We start from the raw sequence: 27,376 nt of genomic DNA on the forward strand, positions 1-27,376 counted from the left end.
GACACTACAGCAGCCAAATAGACCACCAGGGCTGCCAGGCAACCAGTATAGTATAAAAGGAAATAAATATGGGAGTCTCCATATCCTTCACACTTCAAGTGTTCTTTAATGTGGCAACAAGTTCAACGTTATGTTACTGTGGTTGAGACACACCAAGCAGCTTTTTAACTTGTAAGAGAGACACGTGAGCCTTTCTCATTAAAAAAAAAGGATCAGACACACATTCCAACACATGGACTTTAGCACACAAGCCATGCATAGAGCGTCCCCGAATGATGGGCCGAAAAAAAACCCACATACAAATCAGGAACTTGTTCTAAACAGAGAGAGCAGTATAAGTAACTCCTCCTGTCACCATTTTGGTTTGCATGGGGAGGGCAGCCGATATGCAGTTCAGTGTCTCGTGCTCTGAAACATTCAGGGGATGCACTTACTGAGGTTCTCCAGTAGGGATGGTCGATGAGATGCAAATAAGTTTGAGCTGTATGTAAATTTATGCAGCTTGAACATCAACCAATCAAATCCAGCTGAGGTAAAATTTGGTCTATTTTAAAGCTGCATACATTTGCTTACAAAATTTGCGTAATTCTTCATCAACTGGAAAATTATTTGCATCTCATTGACCATCCCTATGCTCCAGTGCTGGGTGCAAATGGGAAACAGAAGATGACCAACAAAACTTGGCCTGGAGTCATTTAAGACGGGTCTTCAAGGGTTGCAAAGTCATACGAAAGGATAGTGAGGTTTGCTAAATGGTCAGTATATATAGTGAATGCTAGGTGATCCTTGGGTCAAGACACACATACTTTACCTAAAAAAGCCTCTGGAGCCAGGTCCTCCTTGGCCCCACCACCGCTGCTTGCTGGGACCCTCTGGAAGATCCGGGCCTTGCTCCTCTTCATGCACCAGTGGCTCCAGAATGCTGCACAGGCACTTCCCTGCTTGTGCAGGCCCAGTATGGTCAGTGTCATGCATGAAGAGGAGCAAGGTACGGATCTTCAATCCCACAAGCTCTTTTCTGATTTCATTTGGGGGGTTGTCTATGGACAACAACGGTGGACCAGAGGACAGCGTGGGGAGCCTCTACAGGATCCAGAGGCTTCCTCTTCCTTAAGTATCCGGGTGTTGACTTGCATGATCATCAGGGTTGGGCCAGACAGTCCAAAATCTGGTTATGCAGTGACAGAAGTAGTGTGTCAAAAGAAAGCACCTAGACTGTGTCAGAGAGCAATTACAACATCTTGGCAGCAAGCGCCCTGAAAAAGCAACAAATCATTACACAATTCTGACAGTGGTTTCTTCCTTTTCAAGGTGTTTGAGGTCAACATGCTGTAACAGGGAAATATCACTCCAATATTATATGATATAAATATTGACCCACTGTGTGCAAAAGGTACACGCCAGCCTCATATTACCGGTATGTGTCAATTGATGAGGTAGCTCTCTGACAATCTAGGTACCATCTATTGACACATAGCTTCTGCTGCCCCAAATTACGTGTGCGTGTGTTTAAGTGTGTGTGTGTTTAAGTGTGTGTGTGTGTTTAAGTGTGTGTGTGTTTAAGTGTGTGTGTGTGTGTGTTTAAGTGTGTTTAAGTGTGTGTGTGTGTGTGTTTAAGTGTGTTTAAGTGTGTGTGTGTGTGTGTTTAAGTGTGTTTAAGTGTGTGTGTGTGTTTAAGTGTGTTTAAGTGTGTGTGTGTGTTTAAGTGTGTGTGTGTGTGTGTGTGTGTGTGTGTGTTTAAGTGTGTGTGTGTGTGTGTTTAAGTGTGTGTGTGTGTGTGTTTAAGTGTGTGTGTGTGTGTGTGTGTGTGTGTGTGTGTGTGTGTGTGTGTGTGTGTGTGTGTGTGTGTGTGTGTGTGTGTGTGTGTGTGTGTGTGTGTGTGTGTGTGTGTGTGTGTGTGCGCGCGCATTTTCCTATGTAGAGCCTGCAGGAACAGGCATCAGACGAGATAGTCCATCCTGGTGAATTGCAAGTAGGGAGACCAGCGTCATCAGGGGCCACTAATTTTACTGGCCCCAACAACTATTCATGATTGTTTTGGCTGAAAATCTAAGCATAATATTACCCTGCTCCAGTGCTGCAGGTCTCCTCCATGCACCAAAGCGGAACAATCTCTGCCGCCATTCTGCAGAACCTGATCATGTGACTTGCATCGGAGTGTGGGGCTGTGCAGCATGGAAGAGACCTGCAGCACTGGAGCAGGCAGGCCCGTTTCTAGGGCCGTGCGGCCACCGAAGGACTGTGGGCGCAGTAACGGAGGGGGGAGTCAGCCGCGGGGAGGGCAGCCCGACCTCTCTCTCCCTTCCTCTCCGGGCGCCCTCCGTGCTCCCCACTCCGAGGGGACTGCACAGGAAGCGCTGTGTACAGAGCTCATTAGCACAACTCACCTTCCTCCCTGGTTCCAATCGCCGCCAGTCTCCTCTTCTCTTCATAGCCGCTCATACACACGCTGCTTCCTCTTTACCCGGAAGCAGCGTGTGTCAGCGGCTATGAGGAGAAGACAGAAGAGACCGGCGGCGATTGGAACCAGGGAGGGAGGTGAGTTGCGCTAATGCGCTCTGTAGACAGCGCTTCCTGTGCAGTCAGACTCGGAGGGGGGAGCACGGAGGGCGCCCGGAGAGGAAGGGAGGGAGAGGTCGCGCTGCCCTCCCCGCGGCTGCGGCTCCCCCCTCCATTATGGGGGGGGGCAGCTTCCTATCTAACCTATACTGGGGGGCACCTACCTAATCTAACCTATACTGGAGGGCCCCTACCTATCTAACCTGTATTGGGGGCACCTACTTACCTAGCTTATACTGGTGGCAACTATACTGGCTACCTATATTGGAGGCACCTACCTAACTAACCTATACTGGGGCACCTACCTATCTAACCTAGGATGTGGGCAACTATTCTGACTCCCTATATTAGAGGCACCCACCTAGCTAACCTGTACTGGGGGCACCTACCTATCTAACCTATACCGGGGCACCTGCCTATCTAACCTAGGATGTGGGCAACTATTCTGACTCCCTATATTAGAGGCACCCACCTAGCTAACCTGTACTGGGGGCACCTACCTATCTAACCTATACTGGGGCAACTATACCGGCTATCTATACTGGAGGAACCTACCTGGCTAACCTATACTGGGGCACCTATGCCTGGCTACCTATACTATGCCTAGCTACCTATACTGGGGGGGACCTATAGCTGGCTACCTATACTGAGTGCAACTAGACCTGGCTAACCTACACTGCGGGCATGTATACTTGGCTTCGCGGGGGGGGGGGGGGGGGGGTTAGGTGCAATTTTAACCCTCGCCCTGGGTGCATTTTAGCCTAGAAACTGCCCTGGGAGCAGGTAAGTATTACAACACTCCCTGCACTGCTCTACATGCGTGTGGGAAGAGGGAGGAGGAGGAGCAGGCCCCATTGCCCCCCCTTCCTGCGCGATTATGGGGGTTGCGGGAGCTATTGCTACACCCCTGAGCTGGAATAAACGCTGGAATTAAACAAATGAAAAGAAAAAAAAATATATTTTTTTTTAAATAGCAAGAACATTTATGAAGTCCTTTTTCTAGTCCGCGAAAGCCTCATATGGAGATATCAGTGGGTGGGTCACGTTTTTGTAGCCAGAATCTCTTCCTCTGAATGGAGTAAACACCGGGCAATACGCCAATCAGCAGAAAACTGCAGACTGCAGCAAGTGAGAGGCCTGCTAGCTGCTGGCTAAGCTCTCTCTGGACAGATGCACAAACCTCTCACTGAAATTAGGAAATACAAAAAAAAAACAAAAAAACAAAAACAAAACCAGATTCTTGAAAACCAGAGATAATCTGGTTTTCAAGAAAATCTACACATTTGTGGAAACTAGTTTAATCTTGACTGTAGTGTTTGCGTCTTAAAGATAAGCAATTTGACCATGACAATTGCACGAAATTGGAAAAAGCCCTCGGTCTCAATCACTGAAGTGAAATCTAGAATCAATATGATAATGGTGAACGAGAAGTTAACCAGTATTCTTAAAGACACCCACAAAAAGTTTGAAAAAAATCTGGGATCCTTGGATTCGCTTGGAACATCCAAATCTAGAGGCAGCTCTTATCTCTAGGCTGTAGGGTGGACCCCTCCTCTTCTTCTTCCTTCTCACTTATCTTTCCCCCCTTTCTCTTTCCTTTTTTTTTTTTTTTTTTTTTTTTTTCCCCTCCCCATATCTTAACCACCCCCATAATGATGCTACTGGCTATATTCCTTCCTGTCTTGCTTGCCTATCACTAGACGGCAGGCTCCCAGGACCGAAATTAGAAAGACCCAATATTGACTTGGGTCTCCCCATGCCCCTACATTTCCTTCAGCAAGCCCCAGGTAGCTGGACTAAATCCGCTGAGGGCTCAGTATAACCTCCAGGCAGTGATACCTCGTTTTCTACAAGCAAGTTGGTCAATAATTATTAGGAGTATCACGGATGACCCCACATCCCCCCCTCCTACTATGCAATGTTTGTATGATGAGCTTATCTGCATCAGGCGTTTCCCTTGTTCTTGCCATGATGTTTTTTCTTTTATGCACTGTTTGTTTGTCAAAAAATTTCAATAAAAAAAAAAACTTTGAAATACAAAGATAAGCAATTTGCTGTACTGGAAATAACTGCACACATCTATCATAATTTAGACACATTTTTTTAACTAATCTAATAACTAAACTTATCTAATCAGGATCTTATTATTAGGGTGCATACACATATCCAGTTTTGATTGGCCGATTTTACCACTACCGTGTACTACGAGAGCTTACCCACACAAGCTGTGCATAGTATTCAACGTTTGTTGTCCCTCACACTGTATGGAACTGGTAAAAATGGCCAAGCATAGTTTTGGTTTATGCCAAGCATTGGATGTGTGTTACAACCCTAAAGTACAGAATATACATCTCTGTATTAATAGATTTCCAAATCTAGACGACTATAGATAAAATGATCCTTTTATTAAGAAGAATCTTGTATAAAGCACCCAGGTAATCCTTATTGTGAGATAAGAAATATCAATCTGATGAAATCTGCCAGGAATTGATATCCCCCAAATTTCCATCAACTTTCAGTTCTGACCAAAAATCAGTCAAAAAACATTGATCGGACAGGTTGGGAATCTAAGTTAATGGGCTGGTGCACACCAAGAGCGGTTCTAAGCGGTTTTTAAAACGCTTTCTGGGGGAAAACCGCTTGGCTAATGTTAGTCAATGGGCTGGGGCACACCACAGCGGCTTTTTTTTCCACAAACGCAAACTTGGTTCCTGCAGCATTTTTGAGATTTCTGAGGCGTTTCTGCCTCAATGAAAAGTATAGGAAAGTGGAAAACCGCTCTGAAAAGCGCTAGATTAGAGCGGTTTTCCAAGCGTTTTTGTTACAGAAGATGTTTCGTTACAGCTTTACTGTAACAAAATATAATCTGCTACACAAAAACGCTCCAAAAAACGCTAGGCATGTGTGGAAAATCTCTCTAAACATACCTAGAATCGCTCTGAAAAAGCTCTTCAAAAACCGCTAGCATTTGTGGATCCGCTAGCGGTTTTTGGTGTGCACCGGGCCAATCAAGGGTGAGGCAGGAACAGCGTCCTAAAGCATTGCACTACACTGACCAGTGCAATGCTGCAGTTCTATTGATTTTTTAAAGGGGTCCCTGCTAAAAGCTACTGAAAACTGCTGTGCTGTATGTGGTAGTAATTGATTCCTCTTTAACCACTTGAGGACCCACCCTTTACCCCCCCTTAAGGACCAGCATTGTATTATGTAATCTGTGCTGGGTGGGCTCTACAGCCCCCAGCACAGATCAGGGTGCAGGCAGAGAGATCAGATCACCCCCCTTTTTTCCCCACTAGGGGGATGATGTGCTGGGGGGGTCCGATCTCTCCTGCCTGCGTGTGGCTGGCGGGGGGGGGCACCTCAAAGCCCCCCTCCGTGGCGACATTCACCCCCCTCCCTCTCCTACCTGTCCCCCCGGTGATCGGGGCTGCACAGGACGCTATCCGTCCTGTGCAGCCTGTGACAGGACGTCCCCTGTCACATGGCGGCGATCCCCGGCCGCTGATTGGCCGGGGATCGCCGATCTGCCTTACGGCGCTGCTGCGCAGCAGCGCCGTACAATGTAAACAAAGCGGATTATTTCCGCTTGTGTTTACATTTAGCCTGCGAGCCGCCATCGGCGGCCCGCAGGCTATTCACGGAGCCCCCCGCCGTGATTTGACAGGAAGCAGCCGCTCCTGATTAATCAGCCTGCAGCTGGCGACGCAGTACTGCGTCGCTGGTCCTGCAGCTGCCACTTTGCCGACGCACGGTATAAGCGTGCGGTCGGCAAGTGGTTAAAAGGAACATGAGGTATGAGACCTATGGAGGCCGATATATTTATTTCCTTTTAAATAATACCAGATGCCTGGCCGTCCTGATGATATTTCTGGTCAGTATGTAAACCACACGATTGGTTCGCACGATGGCCAGGGGCCCCGGACCTCTCTCACTGGCCGGGGCCCCAAGGCCAATGCGCGATACCTGGAGGGGAGTGCAGGTGGGCCTGGACCTCTCACACCCAGGCTCTGGACCTCTCACATCCAGAAAACCCACCAACACTGCCTCCATACTGAATGCTAAATTCGACACACACAAGCAATAGAACACAGCAATACATGCATGCAGCTACATTTAAGTCGTCAGCAGGTGCTCGTCAGCCAATCAGGATGCACTGTCATACACCCTTTACCTGCCATACCACATCTAGCAGCCATTAGCATTCAGGTGGGAGGCTTCAGTTGGACGCAAATCGCAAGATTGCGTCGCTAGCAGGACCGCCCCGTGCAGGCATCCCTCCCACAGGGGTCCCTCCCTAACCGCTCACCTGTCTGCCATGTCCTAGAGCTGAAAAAAAACGTTTAAAAACACACGATTGGTTCGCACGATGGCCACGGGCCCCGGACCTCTCACTGCTTGGGGCCCCAAGGCCAATGCGCGATACCTGGAGGGGAGTGCAGGTGGGCCTGGACCTCTCACACAAGATAGCGACGCAATCTTGCGATTTGCGTCCAACTGAAGCCTCCCACCTGAATGCTAATGGCTGCTAGATGTGGTATGGCAGGTAAAGGGTGTATGACAGTGCATCCTGATTGGCTGACGAGCACCTGCTGACGACTTAAATGTAGCTGCATGCATGTATTGCTGTGTTCTATTGCTTGTGTGTGTCGAATTTAGCATTCAGTATGGAGGCAGTGTTGGTGGGTTTTCTGGATGTGAGAGGTCCAGAGCCTGGGTGTGAGAGGTCCAGGCCCACCTGCACTCCCCTCCGGGTATCGCGCATTGGCCTTGGGGCCCCGGCCAGTGAGAGAGGTCCGGGGCCCCTGGCCATCGTGCGAACCAATCGTGTGTTTTTAAACGTTTTTTTTCAGCTCTAGGACATGGCAGACAGGTGAGCGGTTAGGGAGGGACCCCTGTGGGAGGGATGCCTGCACGGGGCGGTCCTGCTAGCGACGCAATCTTGCGATTTGCGTCCAACTGAAGCCTCCCACCTGAATGCTAATGGCTGCTAGATGTGGTATGGCAGGTAAAGGGTGTATGACAGTGCATCCTGATTGGCTGACGAGCACCTGCTGACGACTTAAATGTAGCTGCATGCATGTATTGCTGTGTTCTATTGCTTGTGTGTGCAGTATGTAAACCACACACCTAAAACAAGCATGCAGCTTACTCTTGTCAGAGATCTGATCTGCATGCTTGTTCAAGGTCTATGGCTTAAAGTATTAAGCCTCATCTACACGGGTAGATGAGGCTGCGATCCGGCAGCTCGATTAGCCGCCGGATCGCCTCTTCCGCGTGCCCGCCGCGTTCCTGCTCGCGCGCCTGATTCGATTCCCCGTTCGTCCCCGCAGGCGCCGCTTATCTTCCGCTCGATTCCCTGCCATTGTCCCCTCGCGGGGAATGAGCAGGTAATTGGCGGTAGGGAGATCCGTCCTGTCGGATCTTATCAATCTAGCCGCAACAGCGGCGCGATTGATAAGCCACATCGCCGCCGCATCTATGCGTGTAGATGCGGCTTTAGAGGCAGAGGATCGGCAGGACAGCCAGGCAATGTACATTATTTAAAAGGAAAAAGGCAAACATGTCAGCCTCCATATCCCTCTCAGCTCGGGTTCCTTTTAGGCTACTTACACACCAGGACGTTGCGTTTAGGGGACTTTATAGGGCACATAACGTGCCCCTAACGCAACGCCTGGTGCTCTCTGATGTGGACGTCAGAGTGAGCCGCGTAGTGCAGCTCACTCCGGCGTCCGTGATGCGTACTCTTGGAAACATGCGGCATCACGTGGTCCCGCCCGGCCAATCGCTGCACAGAGCGGCCGCTCCAGGAAGTAAACACTGCACGTCACACCGTGCAGTGAATATTAATTAGCCATGTGCCTGGCCGCTCTCCACTCCTCCCCAACACTACATGTGCGCACAGTCCAACGCGGCTTAGCCGCGCATAATGCACAGCATGCAGCACTCTCAGCGGATGTGCTGCGTTACAATGTAACGCAACGTGGGCACTGTGAACAGCCCATTGATTTTTCTTTTTTTCATATTAAAGGCTTTATTGAACAGATTATCAATTGTAACAACATCCAATGCCAGTCAAATAGCACATCAATTATACAAGTGATTTGCATATAGAGACTAATTAACATAAACTAAAAAGCCTATTGATTTTTCATTGCTATGCGGTGGGGCTGCGTTACAGGCTGCACTAGTGTGCGCCTGTAATGTTTCACTGTGAAAGCAGCCTTAATTGAATTCTGAAAAGAGAGGATTTGATCATATTGCCACAATTAGGTGGCAATCCATAAATGTATGGCCATTTCAGGACCATTTCTTAGCATTAGTGAGCCAGGTTAGGAATAAGGGGGTGACTAGTTTTAAAGGGTACATGCTGCACCCACCTCCGCACCATGTCGCCCCTTATGTGCCACTGCCTCCCAATTAATTTCCCCTAATGCAAAGTAGCACAGCTGCAGGGAATCCATGCCAGGTACTTGCCATACGGTGCTACTTGTAGCAGATGACACTCATAGAGCAGCCTTTCTCAACCTTTTTACCTTGGAGGAACCCTGTAAATAACTTTTGGATCTCAAGGAACCCCTGCAAACAATTTTTTGGTCTCGAGGAACCCCTGAATTTATTTTTCAGGAGGCATGGTCTTTAAATAGGTTAGGCTGCTAATTTCACTATCTCCTATTACACTGCCACTCATTATACTGTCTCCTGATCCCCCAATTTAGTGCTTCTTGTTACAGTACCACCTATTATAGTGTGCTCTATTATACTTCCCCCACGATGGGGTAAATTGCCAAGGAACCCCTGCAGAGTCCTCAAGGAACCCTGGTTGAGAAAGCCTGTTATAGGGGGTATATTACAGCTGATCAAAGTAGTGTGTAACGCAGGGGGCTAAGCAAAATGTAATTAAAAAGAACCTAGCAATGATTTGCCTGTACTTTACAAGTACACATGATTAACCACTTGCCGACCGCACACTCATAACGTGCGTCGGCAAAGTGGCAGCTGCAGGACCAGCGACGCAGTACTGCGTCGCCAGCTGCAGCCTAATTAATCAGGAAGCAGCCGCTCGTACGAGCGGCTGCTTCCTGTCAAATCACGGCGGGGGGCTCAGTGAATAGCCTGCGGGCCGCCGATGGCGGCTCGCAGGCTAGATGTAAACACAAGCGGAAATAATCCGCTTTGTTTACATTTGTACGGCGCTGCTGCGCAGCAGCGCCGTAAGGCAGATCGGCGATCCCCGGCCAATCAGCGGCCGGGGATCGCCGCCATGTGACAGACCACATCCTGTCACTGGCTGCACAGGACGGATAGCGTCCTGTGCAGCCCGGAACACCAGGGGGAGGCAGCAGGTAGGAGAGGGAGGGGGAATTTCGCCGCAGAGGGGGGCTTTGAGGTGCCCCCCCCGCCACCCACAGCAGGCAGGAGAGATCAGACCCCCCCAGCACATCATCCCCATAGGGGGGAAAAAAGGGGGGCAATCTGATCTCCCTGCCTGCACCCTGATCTGTGCTGGGGGCTGCAGAGCCCACCCAGCACAGATCAATCAAACCAGCGCTGGTCCTTAAGGGGGGGTAAAGGGTGGGTCATCAAGTGGTTAACCTGCCTACCCTTGCCAACAGAATTATCCTGCATGTGCTCCCCTAGCAAGGTTAGTTCTGTAGTTCAGCAACCTAACTTCAGCCGCCTTCTGAGTTTTGTTGCCATTACTCAGAAAACTGTCACATATGGCCTGTACATTGCCATGGATGTGAATGTAATTCAGTCATTACCATGAACACATTCACAGCTAATTTCCTTTTCCCCACCTAATATCTTGTGGGATTTCCTACATTTCTGGCCATGCCTTGTCCTCAACTATATTTCCCAGCATGCAGTACTGCAATAACATCTCAACTTTCCGTAGCAGCAATAAGGCCAGTGCTGGAATACCAATGGGCTAATACTCGGTGCAGGTTTAACTAACGTGTTTCCGCTGAAAATAAGACAATTTTTGCACCAGAAGAAGAGGTGCTAGGGCTTATTTTCAAGGAATGTATTTCTATAAAACACAAGAACCTGTGCTGTGTGTCTTCCGGCCTTCCCCACTGTGCCGCCTCTTCCTCTGCTGGATCCACCTCTTGAGTGACCGTGTCCCCCTCGTACCTTTAGTGACCTCCTGGTGTCCCCCTCTGTACCAGTGTCCCCCCATGTCCTTTGCTGTGTCTTATGCTGTCCCCCATGTCTTCCGATAGCCCCCTTCATCCTCTTTCCCCCAGCTCCATGCCGCTGTGTCCATAAGTTTCAGCCCATGGCGAAGAAGTACGGCGACTTTTCTGGGCTCCAGTAAAAACACAAGCTGCCATACTTTTCCCCCTTACTGCCGCTAGGGCTTACTATCAGGGTAGGGCTTATATTTTGAGCATGCTCAGAATTTGTTTAGGGCTTACTTTCGGGGGATGTCTTAATTTCAGGAAAAGAGGGTATGTGGTGATTTCTTTTATTCATTTTTTTAAATACTTACATTCCCCATATACAAGACAGTGATAAATAATACAAAAGAATGCTAGGTCTACTTAAGGGTCACCAAAAATGGACCCCCCAGGGTATTTAAAGAAGAACTGTAACAACATATACTAGAATGCAGGAAGAACGACTTTGCCAAAGTACCGGGCCGTCCAGCAGGGGACAGGAGCGGCCCGGGGAGCTGGCGAGAGAGCAAACCGTCTGAAGGGGGCAGGAGGAGCCCCAGGTAAGTATAAAACCTGACACTATTCACATCTTAGGTTCAATTTAAGCATTTTTTTAAACAAAAATCAAACATAGAATGACATTAGCAAAACACTTCAAATCACAGGTGCTAAACAAAAGAAAAACAAAAACAAAAAACCGTGTAGCAAGAACAAGCCCTTTCTTGCAATTTGTATGCACTTTGGAAATGCAGTTGCTGCTTTTTGGACTGGCCCAACTCAAGCCACAACTAAATTTGTATGAAGTTTGAAAAATGTGCAATTTACTAAATGGTGTATTGTCCTTGTGTTTTAGCTACTGAGAGTCTATTTTAGTGCAGTTCTGTAATAGAGCGCTTGTTCCCCTGGTGAAATTTATGGTTTGCTTGGCCTACATGAGAACGGACCAATTCCGTTCCCAACCCCTCTTTTCTGCATCCGAATATGGCTTTATATGAGCTTAGTCCACCAGTCATCATCCTGCCGCAGCCCACAAACATGTAGAGACTGTGTTCCAAAGAAAAAGCGAAATACCAGAGGAATTCCAGCTTAGAGATCTATGCATGACTTGCACTCTTCTAGCCCAAAAATATTCATTGAAAAGCTGAACAATGACGTACAATATATATTCTAAGCGCAATTGATCTTCAGCAGTGAACTGAAACGGTTATTTTCTGTGAAGGAAACACAAGGTGAAAATAAACTTATGATAAACCATTCCATTTATCAGCCTTTATGATCACCCTTACTACCTCAGCAGTTTTTCCCTTCTATGAAGGTTATGATTATCAGTCCAGCTGAAATGAGGTGCATAGCAGCAAGCGAGCCAACGTGGCCTTTGCTCTACCTGAATTTAAGTGCACCCATTTGTATTTGCTGGTTTGTGTTTCAGTCGTGGTTGAGTGGGACTTCCCTCAAGACACAACTGATGTCTCTCCTTGTAGTGGGAATAGCTACATCACACACATTTTTATCTCCAATAAAATGTGCTATTGCTGTGTATGGTGGGATAAGCAAGGACCTCCCACTTGCACTGAAGTCTTTTTAAGTTATTGAGGCCATAAGTCATTGAACACTGCTGACTTGGGCAACCCACGGAGCAATACATTGCTTCATTCTCAGTACACTACGTCAGGTCCTGACGGACAAAGTCTTGTGATGATCAATAATATGCAAATCATTCCTAGACTCCACCCATCTATATCTATCTTGATCTTTTATGTGCAAAACTTTCCTAATATGCAAAGCATAACCGACTCGGGGAAGAAATTATACAAATCAAAGAATCTAGTTGTTGGCTAATAAACCTGCTGCAGTCTAATAAACCAGCAGCTTCTAGCATTAGCAGGCTTGGTTCCTTCTCTTTCCTGGGTCAGTGGAAAGTTCAGGGCTAGAGCAGTTTGCTCATTATTAGTGTTTAGTGACATAACAAGCGCGATTCAGCTTCCGTCTCAGATAGCGACCAGCAATAAAACTACATTAGGATTTTTATAGCTGGCTTCATTACACTGGTTTTATGAGCAACACAGCCAGCAAGAAGGCCACTCAGGAGACAAAAATGGAGGAGCCATAAGCCATACTGGACACTCCCAGCAGATCAAAGACATTTTAAAGTGGTATGAAACCCAAACTTTTCCTCTTTGCTCTAAAACAGTGGGAATTGCTTCACCGAATATTATACGCCAGAACTGATGGGTTTAGCTCCCCATTGTGTTTCAGAGGTTGTGGTGCCATAGGCTATCTGTGGCGCATATGATGGACCTTAGAGTTTAGGTGTATTGGCGCAAAACAGAAACTATTCTTTCCTGTCAGATACCTATCCGGTCAAATGTTAGCTTATTGGGAGAAAAGCTCCCTAAACTTAAACTTCCAGCACATAGATTTCAACATATCTTCTCTACAGCCAAAAGGGTTTTAGCCCGGAATTGGAACTCCTTGAACTTACCAGTTGATGTATTTTTCCTTGTGTCGGAAATCATGTTAGCGAACATTTCTGATAATATCCAAGGCTTTCATAACACTTGGTCGCCATGGATAGCCTGGCTAGAGAAATATGGTCTCTCCTATGTGATGCATAACTTCTGACTCTTTATAATATATTCGTTTCCTGAGCATGGACTGTATTTAGTTTGCTTTGTGTTTTTTTCTCTTTGTTATTCTGCAATCCATTAGAATAGCCCCTGCATGAGTTTTTTTCTAGCGTATTGCCTTATACCTGGTCTAAACACAAATAAAGGTTTTTGAAAGTGGTGTAAAAGATTTACAGCATTAGGTCGCATTCATAGTGGGACGTTATGGTCACACGTTATAAAGTCTTATAACGCAGCTTACCGCACTGCAATGCTAATCCAATGGGCAGTTCACAGTGCGATGTTAAAGTCACACAAAAAATAAAAGTTGCGTTGTAGTAACTCACTGCTTGAAGTGCGTTACCTCTTAATGCAGACACGTTCAAAATTGTAGCAGAACAGCCCTAAACAACAAGTGACACCCATGCTAACCTAGAGATAAAAAACACATATGTAAGTAGATAAATACGAGTTCTACTTACGTAACAGATGTATTGCACTGTCCACCATATGATTCCTGTGAATTTTATAAAGGAAAAGCAGAGACTCCTATTCTAGGCAGTCTCCATCTTAGTTACCTTTGACCTCCTGACATTTCCTCCCTCACTTTTTTTTTCCCCTCTTGATAATTGTGTATTTGTTACCCGCCCTCCTCCCATAGTCTTCAGACACTCCCACTGAGGTCTATATTAAGAACTGCACTGCCTTATGTCATTAGAAGGAGGGGGAACTAAAGGGAAGAGGAGCATTATATTATAGATAAAAAGACCCCCAGCATGCAACTGTTTGGCAATGGAAATTAAAGGGCTGGTGCTAAGGTATGGGATAACTCCAAACCATAACAGCAGAAAAAAAAAAGTTTTGAGTGCAGGATTAGCATATTTAACACTTAATACACTCAGACCAGTTACTGTTGAAATTTGATTTTTATGGTGACAATCCTGCTTTAAAACAGTAAGGCTCTGTTCCCACTTGAGTGGAAAACTGACTTTTTGTCCGTTCTCCGCTCATCGAGTGAACAGCTCCTATTTTACAAATAAGTCACATGCTCCTCTATGAATTGTTTTGCAGCAGAATCCTCCTAGCACTGATCGCCTCTAGTTCTAACCGTCCCACCCCCACCCACATAAGAACTATAAAAATGTTGTTTGGGTGGAGTTGGGTGTTTGAGCTGCAATGACAAACACTCTCATATTGTCATCTCAACACAAATAATCCATAAGAAACTATGACAAACAGCAGGATTGCCATTTTACAAGCAGCAACAGAGAAAAAAAATCCTTTCAATGCAATATATCCTCCTCACCCACTCCTTCACGTCTCATAAAGCTGACAATAAGCCGGTTCTCACTACTGCCTGTTAAAAGACAACTGAAGAGAGAGGAATATGGATGCTGCCATATTTATTTCCTTTTAAATACCAGTTGTCTGGCTGTCTTGCTGATCCTCTGTCTCTAAGGGCCCCGTTTTCACTTGTGCGAATCTGCATGCGTTTCCTGCATGCAGATTTGCATAGACAATACAAGTGGATGGGACTGTTTCCACTTGTCAGGATTTCTGAGCGTTTTTCTGTGCAGTAAAAATCTCCACAGCAGAGCCCTCAGAGTGCGATTCGCATACAATGTATTTAATAGGAAATTTGCATGCATTTTCGTATGCAAATTTTACCACAAATTCACGGCCGTTTTCGCATAAAATCAAGGTAAAAGCACACAGGCACTGACATGGTTAAATTCGCATACTCATTAACATAAGTGAAAAAGCTCGCAAATTTTCAGTAAAATTTGCATCCGCGTGCGAATTCATTTTTGCGTTTTCCGCAACTAATTTGCACCCCACAAGTGGAAACGGGCCCTAATACTTCTAGCCATAGACCCTGAACAAGCATGCAGCAGATCAGGCGTTTCTGACATTATTGTCACATCTGACAATATTAGCTGCATGCTTGTTTCTGGTGTTATTCAGACACTACTGCAGCCAAATAGACCAGGGCTGCCAGGCAACTGCTATTGCTTAAATGCAAATAAATATGGCAGCCTCCATATTCTTCTCACTTCAGATGTCCTTTAAGTTTCTTTAACCAATTTATATTACAAAATACTTCAATAAAAATGTATGAGACATGAATTGCCTCAAGACCCGGTCATCCATCTCCAGTTTGAAGTAGTGTGGAATTTTTTGGGCTGGTCGAGTTTCTGGTCCATGGAATGTCTTTTTCCTTCTTCCCCTTTTCCCCCATCTCCGCCTGTGTTGGATCAACCGTCCTTTTATTCTAAAATATTTTTTTTTCACTGCTGCCTCTAGGCAGATATCCAGATACATAACTGAAATGAGTGATCTGCCAAATGCAGAAAATGTGGAGTCCAGACGAACAGCATAGTCAGGGTTGGTTAACAGTGACATTTAAAGCATACCTGACGTTACATAAAGACAGAGAAAAAAGAAAAAAAAAAAAAAAAAAAAAACTAGATACAGGACAGTCCGGAACCTTTCCTGCTCTTCCTACACCCCTAAGTTTTAGTGCTGGGCCCTTCTTAGTATATTTGACAATAACAAAATATAACAAAAATACAAGCGCTTGTCTGATTAAAGAACCGGGCTGCCCCCTCTTCATGCACAAGCACGCCAGCGGCTCAGTTTACATACATGTGTTATACCTGAAAGCTTTTTCACAATGCACTGCTGCATGTATCTTTTGGTATCCATTATGGACCAAATACATACAAAAGAGAATGACAAGTGGAAAAAAAAAAAATAAAAAATAAAAAAAGCATGATATAATGAATTGTATGTGTAGTACAACAACAACAACAAATAACATTTGTAAAGCGCTTTTCTCCCGTGGGACTCAAAGCGCATAAGCATGGCTCCGACCATCGTGGTACAGAGGAAGAATTTTATAAGTCTGGAAATGCCAGGCTAAACAGGTGGCTTTTCAGTCTGGATTTGAATAGCTCCAGGGATGGTGCTGTCTTTACTGGGTGTGGTAGGGAGTTCCAAAGAGTAGGGGCAGCATGACAGAAGGCTCTGTCTCCAGATTTTTTGAGGTGCACTCTGGGAGTGACCAAGTTTATAGAACTTGCTGATCTGAGGTTGTGAGAGGTGTGGTGCAGCTTCAGCAAGTCCTTCATGTATCCAGGGCCCAGATTGTGCAGGGATTTGAATGTCAGCAGCCCAATCTTGAAGAGTATTCTCCATTCTACTGGTAGCCAGTGCAGTGAGCGAAGGATCGGTGTAATGTGACAGTGGCGAGGCTGGTTTGTTAGCAATCTGGCAGCAGCATTCTGCACTAATTGCAGGCGACGCAGGTCCTTTTTGGGGAGGCCAGCATAAAGGGCATTGCAGTAGTGCAGCCGTGATGTGATGAAGGCGTGGACTAGGGTTGGAAGATCCTCTGGGGGAATCAGATGTTTAATCTTTGCAATGTTCTTCAGATTAAAGAAGGAAGATTTAACTACAGATGAAATTTGTTTTCTGAAACTCAATTCCCCATCGATTAGTACGCCAAGGCTGCGCACAAGGTTGGAGCTGTTTATGTCTGAATTCCCAATCCTGATTGGTGTTGCTTTAGGATAGAGCTGTTTTGATGTCGAGCACTGGCTTTGGACAAACAGGACCTCAGTTTTGTCAGCATTCAGTTTCAACCAGTTCTCATTCATCCATGCCTGAAGCTCAGCTAAGCAAGAGTTTATTTTTGGGGTAGGGTCTGTTCCACCAGGTTTGAAGGACAGGTATAGCTGTGTGTCATCGGCGTAGCAGTGGTACGTCAGGCCATGTCGTTGGATAAGTGTACCGAGTGGCAACATGTAGATTGCAAACAGCAGAGGGGATAGGATTGATCCTTGTGGCACTCCGAATTGTAGAGGTGCAGGTTTGGACATTATAGGTCCTAGGGATACTCTCTGTGTTCTGTCAGTCAGGAATGATCTGAACCACTGGAGGACTGATCCACTGATGCCACAGTACTCCTGCAGTCTGTTAAGCAGGATTTCATGGTCAACTGTATCAAAAGCCGCTGAGAGATCCAACAGGATTAGGATGGAGCATTCCCCTCTGTCCCTTGCCATGAGCAGATCGTTGCAGACTTGGATGAGGGCTGTTTCACAGCTGTGGTGTTTCTTAAAGCCAGATTGTAGAGGGTCCAGGATGTTGTTTACTGACAGCCTGGTTTCAAGTTGCAGATAGACAGCCTTTTCAATAACTTTACCTAAGAAGGGGGGGTTGGGGACCAGGGCTGTGGAGTCGGTCCAAAAATCCACCGACTCCGACTCCTCAGTTTAGGATTCCACCGACTCCGACTCCTCTAATTTGCATATTACAATTTTGTTAATTAAAAGTATGTAACATGAAATTCGTCTCTTAACTGCCAACGCTTAGGAATTTTACAAGACAACTGAAGTGAGAAGGATATGTAGACTACTATATTTATTCCCTTTAGACTAAAACTAGTCCTTGATAAGAGTACTTGTAAATGGTACAAACTGGAACAAAGAACATCTATCAGGCCCTAGGCAATGTAAGTGTGGGTACATGTAAGAATGATGTGCAGGTACTCTGCAGGGGAATGAGGAGATTCTTCCTCTATCACACATTCTTCATGCACAATCTGAACAAGGTTTATGGGTGACAGACAACACCTCTGTGTTCAATGTGCACAGCATTCTCAGTGGATTCCCTGCAGCTCTGTGGGGAGTGCATATGTAGAGTATAGTACTACTGTGTAACAAAGTAAACCTGAGACAGATGAAATTAAAGTTTTATACATACCTGGGGCTTCCTCCAGCCGCCTTCAGGATAATCAGTCCCTCGTTGTCCTCCTCCACCACCTGGATCTTCTGCTATGAGTCCAGGTACTTGAGCCAGTCAGGCGTAGTGCGCATGCACACACTCCGCCGCCAGGAGCATACTACACCTGTGCAGCACTATTGCGCAGGTGCAGAATGTTCCTGGCTGTGGGAGCGGCATGCGGCCGGACAGCGCTGACTGGCTGAATTACCAGGACTCATAGCAGAAGATTCGGGTGGTGGAGGACAGCGAGGGACTGATTAGCCTGAAGGGGGCTGGAGGAAGCCCCAGGTATGTATAAAAAAAAAAAAAAAAAAAACTTTACTTTTCATCCGTCTCAGGTACCCTTTAATTTGTAGTCACCAAACCAAATTTTAACAACATATCAAATTATTTGATTTCATCAGCAAAGGGAGTGCATACATTTGCATAAATCAGCATCAGTGCAGAATTATTTCCATCTCATTGACCATCTCTATTAGTGACACAGCTAAACATCAGGCTTTATTCTTACAGCATAGATGTTATTTAGTATATATAAGAGATTCCTGTGTACACATCATACATACAGTCACAATCAGATATGTATATCTGACCTTAAAAATACGGGGACTGCTTTATTGAAGCAGCACAAGTAACTAATTTTGATTGGTTTATTTCATTTTTGTGGACTAAGCACAGCTATTACTGTATATATACATTATTTTTAATGACTATTATCTGAGAAATAGAACATTTTATCATATTTTCTATTTTAATTACAGTTACAAATTCATTAGGAGTCGGAGTCGGTGCATTTTTTCCCGACTCCAGGCACCTCAAATTGCCCGACTCCACGACTCCGACTCCACAGCCCTGTTGAAGACAGGTCTGTAGCTGCTCATAGCATCTGGATCCATGGAAGGTTTTTTAAAGGAGAACTGTAGTGAGAGGTATATGGAGGCTGCCATATTTATTTCTTTTTAAGCAATACCAGTTGCCTGGCTATTCAGCTAATCCTCTGCCTCTAATACTTTCAGCCATAGGCCCTGAACAAGCATGCAGCAGATCAGGTGTTTCTGACAAATTTAGACAGATATGACAAGATTAGCTGCATGCTTGTTTCTGGTGTGATTCAGACACTTCTTTAGGCAAATAGACCATCAGGGCTGCCAGGCAACTGGTATTGCTTAAAAGGAAATAAATATGTCAGCATCCATATCCCTCTCACTACAGTTCTCCTTTAAGAAGGGGCTTGATTCCTTCTTTTAGAGAGGTAGGAAACCTCCCTGCTTGCAGAGAGCAATTTACTATTTTGTGAAATGCTGGACCAAGCAGGTCAGGGCATTTCAGCATGAATTGTATGTGTAGTATGGATAATTTAAAGAACATTAGTAGCAAAGAAGGAGAGTCTAATTTTTATAGCTTTGCAACATTGGATCATTCTCCAATATTTGCAGTTTACAAACTACACTACTACAAACCAGGGCTGTGGAGTCGGAGTTTCATAAACTGAGGAGTCGGCGTCGGGAGCGATTTTTGTACAAAATCCACAGCCCTGTTAAATATTAGACTAAGGAGTCGGAGAATCGGGGCCATTTTGGTTACCCAGAGTTGGAGCCGTGGTTTCATAAACTGAGGAGTCGAGTCGGAAGATTTTTGTACCGACTCCACAGCCCTGCTACAAACTATGAAACAGAGCAGAACTAATGACCCTGTGAACTTCTCTGCAGTAAAAATTCTTATCTGAAGTTGTCTTTCACAGTTTTTTTTTTCTATGCATCAGTGCTTCCGAAAATAGCACTGCTCTCTGACTAATTTACTTGGAGAACTTAAATGACCTATTTAGCATAGATAACTGAAGTTTCTTAATTCTTCCTGTACTGGAAACAATATGAGACGCATATCTTTGCTACTAATGTTCCATTGCTTAGCTGTACTACACATACAAATCATTAGATCACAAGTTTATTTTCACTTCAGATTCCCTGTAAAGTTTGTGTAGTGAAGAAGTGGCAAGAGGAAGCCAATGCTTTGTGCTGTAGAGGGTAATTGGAGAATTGTTACCTATGAGGTTTCCGAAAGTAGACTAGCACCGGTAGTCTAGGCCTAGCACAGGCTGACCTCATTGTTCTCCTACTCACTCCCCCCGCCCCACAGCACACTTTCTCTGCTGCCACGCACCAGCTCCCTATCACATGACCAAAGCAAATCACATGATCGGGCGCTGGACAAAGGGCAGCAGAGAGTGCGGCGATGCACGAAGCTCCCTGGAAGCAGGTAAACATAATGCTCCCTGTGCTACTCTGCACAGGGAGCTGGGAGCCCCCCCCCCCCCCCCCCCCAAAGCTCCCCTGCAATCAGGGGGTTGTGCGGGCTATTGTTACACCTGTGGAATGACAAATCTAATATTATTCCATTACCTTTACGCAATACAGACATTTCCCATGGGGCTTTAAAGTGTAACTGTCGGGCATAAAATCAATTCTTTATTTTTATCTGGTAAACAATACGGATGCTAACCAGGCAATCCAAAAGTTAAAATCTCTTACTTTTCTTGTTTACAAATGATCATTCCCCAGTTTACCTGACTCTTATTTGGTACGTTGCCGCACAAAGGAAGTTGCAGGGCATGCTGGGTTGTCGATTTTTGCTCCTTTACTTTCCCCTCAGACTTAAATGTACAGAAGCAAAAAAGGACCTAGCATGCCCTGCAACTTCCTTTGTGCGGCAACGTACCAAATAAGAGTCAGGTAAACTGGGGAATGATCATTTATAAACAAGAAAAGTAACAGTGATTTTAACTTTTGGATTGCCTGGTTAGCATCCTTATTACTTGTTTACCAGATAAAAATAAAGAATTGATTTTTGATTTTATGCCCAACAATTGGATTGTCTGGCATAAAATCCCCCTTAAACAGTGAAGCATATACTTTTGCAATAAATGGTTCTCGCCTTTTGAGTGCAGCTATTCTGGTTCTTGGTCTTTTTTTATGGTTATATATTACTACTAGTGCTAGCACCAGGGAGGTTTAATCTGTAAAAATTGTATTGAACTATTTTGTGCGCTCTTTTTTGTTATACAATAGAGATTGCCATGTAAAAGTGCCTAATATACATTAAGGCTGCATTCACAGTAAGACGTTACAGGCGCACGTTAGAGCAGCTTGTAACGCAGCCCACCGCACAGCAATGAAAAATCAATGGGCTGTTCACAGTGCCCACGTTGTGTTACATTGTAACGCAGCAAGTTAAAAGAAAGTGCTGCATGCTGTGCGTTATACACGGCTAAGCCGCGTTAGACTGTTTGCACATGCTCAGTGATGCTGGAGGAGGTCTCCCCTCCTCCTCCGCGGCCAGCCACATGGCTAATTAATATTCACTGCACTGTGACGTGCAGTGTTTACTTCCTGGAGCGGCCGCTCTGTGCAGCGAGTGGCTAGCGGGACCACGTGAAGCGGATCACGTGGTCTCCGCATCGCACAGCACAAAAAAGGCGCACTAAGAGCTGCATAACGCAGCTCTCGGTAGCGTCCTCCTCCAGCACCACAAGGCGTTGCGTTATGCAACCTATAACGTCCCCTAGAACGCAACGTCCTGATGGGAAAGAAGCCTAAATCAACACTTGCTTTTTCAGAGGCAAGGATTATAGTTCTCATCACTATACATACATCAGCAAGCATCAAATTTCACAAGTGCACGAGGTCCACGAAATTAGTATGCCACACACAAATGTTAAAGTGGACCTGAAATCTCGCACAGGACAAAAGGAAAACAAGAGAAATGCACCCTGTATGTATTTAGAGAGTTTAGCCTGTCTAATTACCCCTCATCTGTGACTAATCACCACTGTAATTTGATCTTTCAGCTGTGTCAGCTCAGGAATCTCAGCAGAGCAGCTAATTTGTAAACACAGAATGTAAACCCTATGTCTGCTTCCTTGAAAGTAGAAAGTAGACAGTGCAGATTTGTATCAGCTGTAACAAAAATATTTTTCTTTAAAAAGGTTATGCTGCTGCTTATCTTTTAGAGCAGAGAGGAAGTGTTCAGTTCAATTACAATTTAAATACAAAAGTGAGACATGAAGATAAGTTCCTCTCCAAGGGTGCTCAGAGTCAGCGATGCTGCAGTACAAGCGGCATTGCAAACTGTCATGTTTGTGGACTCACATTCTACCAATTATGACAACAAAGGAGGAGAGGAAAATTACAGGAAATTGTATCAACTACTACACACACCCAGAGTTTTGGAGTCGGTACAAAAATCATCCAACTCCGACTCCTCAGTTTATGAAACCACCGATTCCAGGTACCCAAAATTGCTCTGACTCCTTAGTCTAGTTTTTACAAAGGCTATGGATTTGGTTCATAAATCATCTGACTCCGATTCCTCAGTTTAATGAAACCTCCGACTCCAGGTACTCAAAATTGCTCCGACTCCTCAGCCCTGCACACACCTACCAAAGAATGGTCTTCACGCCGTTAGCTTTATGTGAGGGGCCAAAAGGATTAATGAAAAAAGCTACCGATAAATTAACTTGCCTCACATTCATGTTAACCCTTTCTGTAACAAATCCACATAATGACTGAGAAATATGTGACAGAAATAAACGCTGTTACCCTAAAGCAGTGGTCCTCAAACTACGGCCCATGGGCCAAATGCAGCCCCCCGAGGCTATTTCACTGGCCCCCAAACATAAAATGTATAACTTATAGATGTGGCCCGCCCACTGCACTTTTAACGGCCCGCATATAGAATAGCAGTGCTGGCACCACCCATCCACATACTGTAGAAGCCAGCTGGCAGTAATTCGCTGGCTTACAATCCAATTCTGCATCAGGTGACACTGCTGTCCCACTGGACGTCAGGTTGTCACCTGGGTATGCTTCACTGTCTGGTGCACAAAGACATTCTTTGGGTGCTGCATGACCGAATGGCTGCTGCTGGGAGCTCTCAATAATAATACCTAGATTTAATGTCATGTTTTTCAACATCATTTTATGTATGTTCCGGCCCCCCAGCAGTCTGAAGTACGTTGACCCGGCCCTTGCCCGAAAACATTTGGGGACCCCTTTCCTAAAGGTACACCACCTTGAAAAAAATGTAAAATACATGAAAACACAAGTAAAAAAATTAATTTCTCCCAGAGTAAAAATGTGATATAAATTACTTTTCTCCTATGTTGCCGTCACTTACAGTAGGTGAACTGACAGGTTTAGACTAGTATATTGCCTCATGGTGAATTCTCAGGGCTCGTTTCCACTATCGCGAATCCGCATGCGTCCAACACATGCGGATTCGCACATGTAATGCAAGTGGATGGGCCTGTTTCCACTGTAGCATTGTTGAGGTGCGTTTTTTTCAGCGGTGTAAAAATGCACAAAAGAGCCACAGAATTCGCCTGCGAGTGGAATGCAGGCGAATCACCGCTAATGTATTTAATAGGGAATTTGCATGATGTTTTGGTATGTGAATTTTCATGCAAATTCGCATGCGAATTTTCATGCAAATTCGCATGCGAATTTGCAATAAATCAATGGAAAAGCACACCTGCATTGCCATGGTTAAATTCGCATACATAGTCATCCAATTCGCTTGCACACGCATGCGAAATTCGCATCCGCATGCGAATTTTGCCGCAGCGATTTCGCAACGCAATAGTGGAAACGGGCCCTCAGGGTTTTCTTTACTTTCAAAAGCACTTAGTGAAGGGAAGTTGCTCAGTCCAACTGCCAAAACAGTGTGCAAACAGGTGGAGTGGCGGCCTGCATCTTTGTATAGATCGTTTCCAGGGAGAGTTTTTGTAAAGAATAAATGAAATACTGAGAATCCCCCATGAACAGATGGACTAGTCAAAAACCTGTCAGTATCATCAGATTTTTACTACCTACTGTAGGTGACAGCAAAATAGGAGAAATGTAATTTATAGCTTCTTCTTCTCTAGAAAAACAAAAATTTGCTTTCCTAAAACAGAAAGAATTTGCAATAATTCAGGTTGGAGTGAGCTTGAGATTTCTCCCAGAGCAACATTGCTGTTTAGGAAAGCAAATTTTTGTTTTTCTTAACATCTTAGTAAGGGGGCTTTTAGGACCATTGTAGTCCCTTACACACTCCAATGAGTTCTGGGTCACCATGAGCTTGTTGGTTAGTCTGTGCCTCTCGGATTCACAAGCCCTACTCCATAGAGCCAAATTAATCCATGCCATGCACTGATGAGGATCAAACAATCCGAAACAGACTGTATGCATAGTGGATTATTATGGCTCTGTACAAATTAACAAGATGACACATCATTGCATTCCAGCGGTTCTGGAGGTGTGTTTAGCTTCTAAGGGTACAATGGTTAATTTGCATATATTCAGCAGTGATGCACTGGGAGGCATCTCAAGCTCACTCCAACCTGAATTATCGCAAATTCTTTCTGTTTTAGGAAAGCAAATTTTTGTTTTTCTTAACATCTTAGTAAGGGGGCTTTTAGGACCATTGTAGTCCCTTACACACTCCAATGAGTTCTGGGTCACCATGAGCTTGCTGGTTAGTCTGTTCTTCTCTAGAAGAAATATACTTATTTGCATGTGTTTACAATTTCTTTTTGCAATAGTGGTCCCTTAAAACCGGAACGCAGTTCACAGAAGACTGCAGTAGTTCACTAAGAAGATAAAGCTCTCAAGGCTGTACACTACCCCCATACCATCCACAACACTTCATGTACATTGTAAGCCCTTTCACCCAGGATAGAGCGATCCTGCAAAAGCACCCCTGGAAATGACTTTAGTATGATCTACACGGACAATTTGTAGTTAGAAGAATATCCTGGGTGTTGTACTCCTTTCCCCACCAGTGCACAGGGGTTCCGTAGCTGAGGGGTCATGCAAGCCAGCATGTTAGAAGCGATGACAGCCTATACCTGAGGCCATTTGCTGGGTGTTGTCTCTCCTTAGTTTAAAGGGCTGAGGAGCACAATGTCCTTCTAAAGGACTGCTGCACATACTATAGCATGAAAGCCTATACTTGGGGAAAGCTTGCCCAGAACATTAGTCCCTCTTCTGCGCTGGAGACTTGGACGCAGCAGCGCAGGAGACTTGGGCGCAGCCAGCGCCACCATAGGCCGTAATAGGAACTACGGCTATAGCGGGCACAGGGAGTAACTTCAGCGCCATCAGAAGACAGAGCTGAAGTTGCTTTTAAAACAATAATCCTGCTTCCAGCAATTGCTGGAAGCCGAATTATTTCATTCCCCACCATCCATGGCGGCCTGGAGGGGGAATAGTAGTTAACACCGCCGGGACTTGTGCGACAGCAGGATCAGCCATATACTGGCTGTATCCTTTGCCCAAGTCTCCGGCGCCTTTCTCTCTCGTATGCCTTCTTCGGTGTGAACTCCTCCAGCATGTTATATACCATGACAGCCTGTGGGTGAAATCACACAGAGTTGTATGTAGACACACACACTGCAGCACAGTGCTCCTGGAAAGTAGCCCATGTTACAGGCGATTACTCCCTGCAGCTAAAAGCACCTGCTGGGACTAGTAATGCTCTTCCAGTTGCAAAGGGTCTGCTATACAGCATCCCATTAAGTGGTCCAGACCAGCATGTTCTAAGCCAATGATGGCTAGCTGGCACTCCAGCTGTGACAAAACTTCAAATCCCATCATGCCTCTGCCTTCCCGAGTTAAGCTTAGAGCTGTCAGAGTATTGCAATGCCTCATGGGACTTGTAGTTCCACCACAGCTGGATTGCCAACATTAGCCATCACTGTTCTAAGCTATCATAGCCGGCAGCTGGGAGGAGTTGTCCTCCTCCAGGTGGTGGAAACATTAGCAGTTCCCCTGGAAATGCCTCCAGCATGGAATGTGCTGTTGGGAGAGCATGCTTAACCCTTCTGCTGTGAAGCTCAACAGCACACTTCCCTGTACATGCTTCCAGTATAAGATGAAGAGGGGGGAAGCGAGTGCAACATGTGACATACGAGTGTTATCCCCAGGCTCTATTTTAGTCGGGTGCTCCACCCGGCTAGCTTTGCTGAGCACCCGGCTGTCATCGGCTTACCTCCTCCTATGCTGTGAGCATAGATGCAAACAGAAGCACCGGCTCTGCATTCTCTCATCTCGCCCCACCCAGCTACTATTTCATGCCACCCAGCTGGAAAATAATTTCTGGGGAGAACATATGCTAGCCTCTAGCTAGAAGAACATGCTGGGAGTTGTAGCCCTCCCCAGCTGGTGGGAAGTGACTGTAGCATGTGACATACTATGCCTACCTCTAGCTAGAAGAACATGCTGGGAGTTGTAGTGCTCCCCAGCTGGTGGGTAGTAACTGCAACATTTGACTGCCTCTAGCTGTGAGAACATTCTTGGAGTTGTAGTGACTACAGCATGTGACATACGATGCCTGCCTCTTAACTAGAACATGCTGAGAGTCGTAGTCCTCCTGGGCTGTTGGGAAGTAACTGCATAATGTGACATACTATGACTGCCTCTAGCTAGAAGAACATGCTGGGAGTTGTAGTCCTCCTGGGCTGTTGGGAAGTAACTGCATAATGTGACATACTATGACTGCCTCTAGCTAGAAGAACATGCTGAGAGTTGTAGTCCTCTCCAGCTGGTGGGAAGTAACTGCATAATGTGACATACTATGACTGCCTCTAGCTGGGAGAGCATGCTGGGAGTTGTAGTCCTCCTCCAGCTAGTGAGAACAGCAGCCGCACCCCTGGAAATAACTCCAGCATGGTAGGCCTTCTGCTGTGAAGCTCAGCAGCACACTGTCCCTACATATGATACAGAGGCACACGCTGGGAGTTGTAGTTCCCCCTCCCCGGTGGAACAGTGACCCTGGCAGCAGCTGCAGGACACATAAATGACAGTCAGACCCCGCTCTCCTTCCCCGCACATACCTCCTTATCCGGTACCCACTGCGGCTCCTCCAGGCAGAAGGGGCTGCTGTACGCGCGGTTCTCGGGCAGCATGCGGAGCCCGCTGGGGGAGCGGACCAGCTTCTTGCCATCGGTGGACATCTTTCCTCCCTCACTCCGCCAATCACTGCGCCCAGCCTCCAACTACTGCCAGCTTCCCTCCAGCCAATCACCGCCCTCCTCCAGCTTCTGTCAGCTCCGCCCCAGCCAATCACTGCCCAGCCTCCAACTACTGTCAGCTTCCCTCCAGCCAATCACCGCCCTCCTCCAGCTGCTGACAGCTTCGCACCCAGCCAATCACCGCCCAGCCTCCAGCTTCTGACAGCTCCACTCCAGCCAATCACCACCCAGCCTCCCCCTACTGACAGCTCACC

At 46.0% G+C, this 27,376-nt stretch overlaps 1 protein-coding gene across 2 annotated transcripts in view; it reads right to left on the reverse strand.

Moving 5' to 3' along the window:
• The window catches only part of ZFYVE21 (zinc finger FYVE-type containing 21), a 60,919-nt gene extending 33,667 nt beyond the window's left edge, over window positions 1-27,252 (reverse strand). The window contains exon 1 of one of the 2 annotated variants that reach the window (XM_068254340.1): window positions 26,985-27,252. In XM_068254340.1, the coding sequence (XP_068110441.1) occupies window positions 26,985-27,104 (120 nt within the window). In that variant the 5' untranslated portion in view covers window positions 27,105-27,252. The remainder of the gene's footprint in view (window positions 1-26,984) is intronic. The other variant, XM_068254341.1, reaches the window with a different exon arrangement.
• Window positions 27,253-27,376: the final 124 nt, after the last annotated feature.

The sequence above is a fragment of the Hyperolius riggenbachi genome, chromosome 9 (assembly GCF_040937935.1).
Source record: "Hyperolius riggenbachi isolate aHypRig1 chromosome 9, aHypRig1.pri, whole genome shotgun sequence".
NCBI lineage: Eukaryota > Metazoa > Chordata > Amphibia > Anura > Hyperoliidae > Hyperolius > Hyperolius riggenbachi.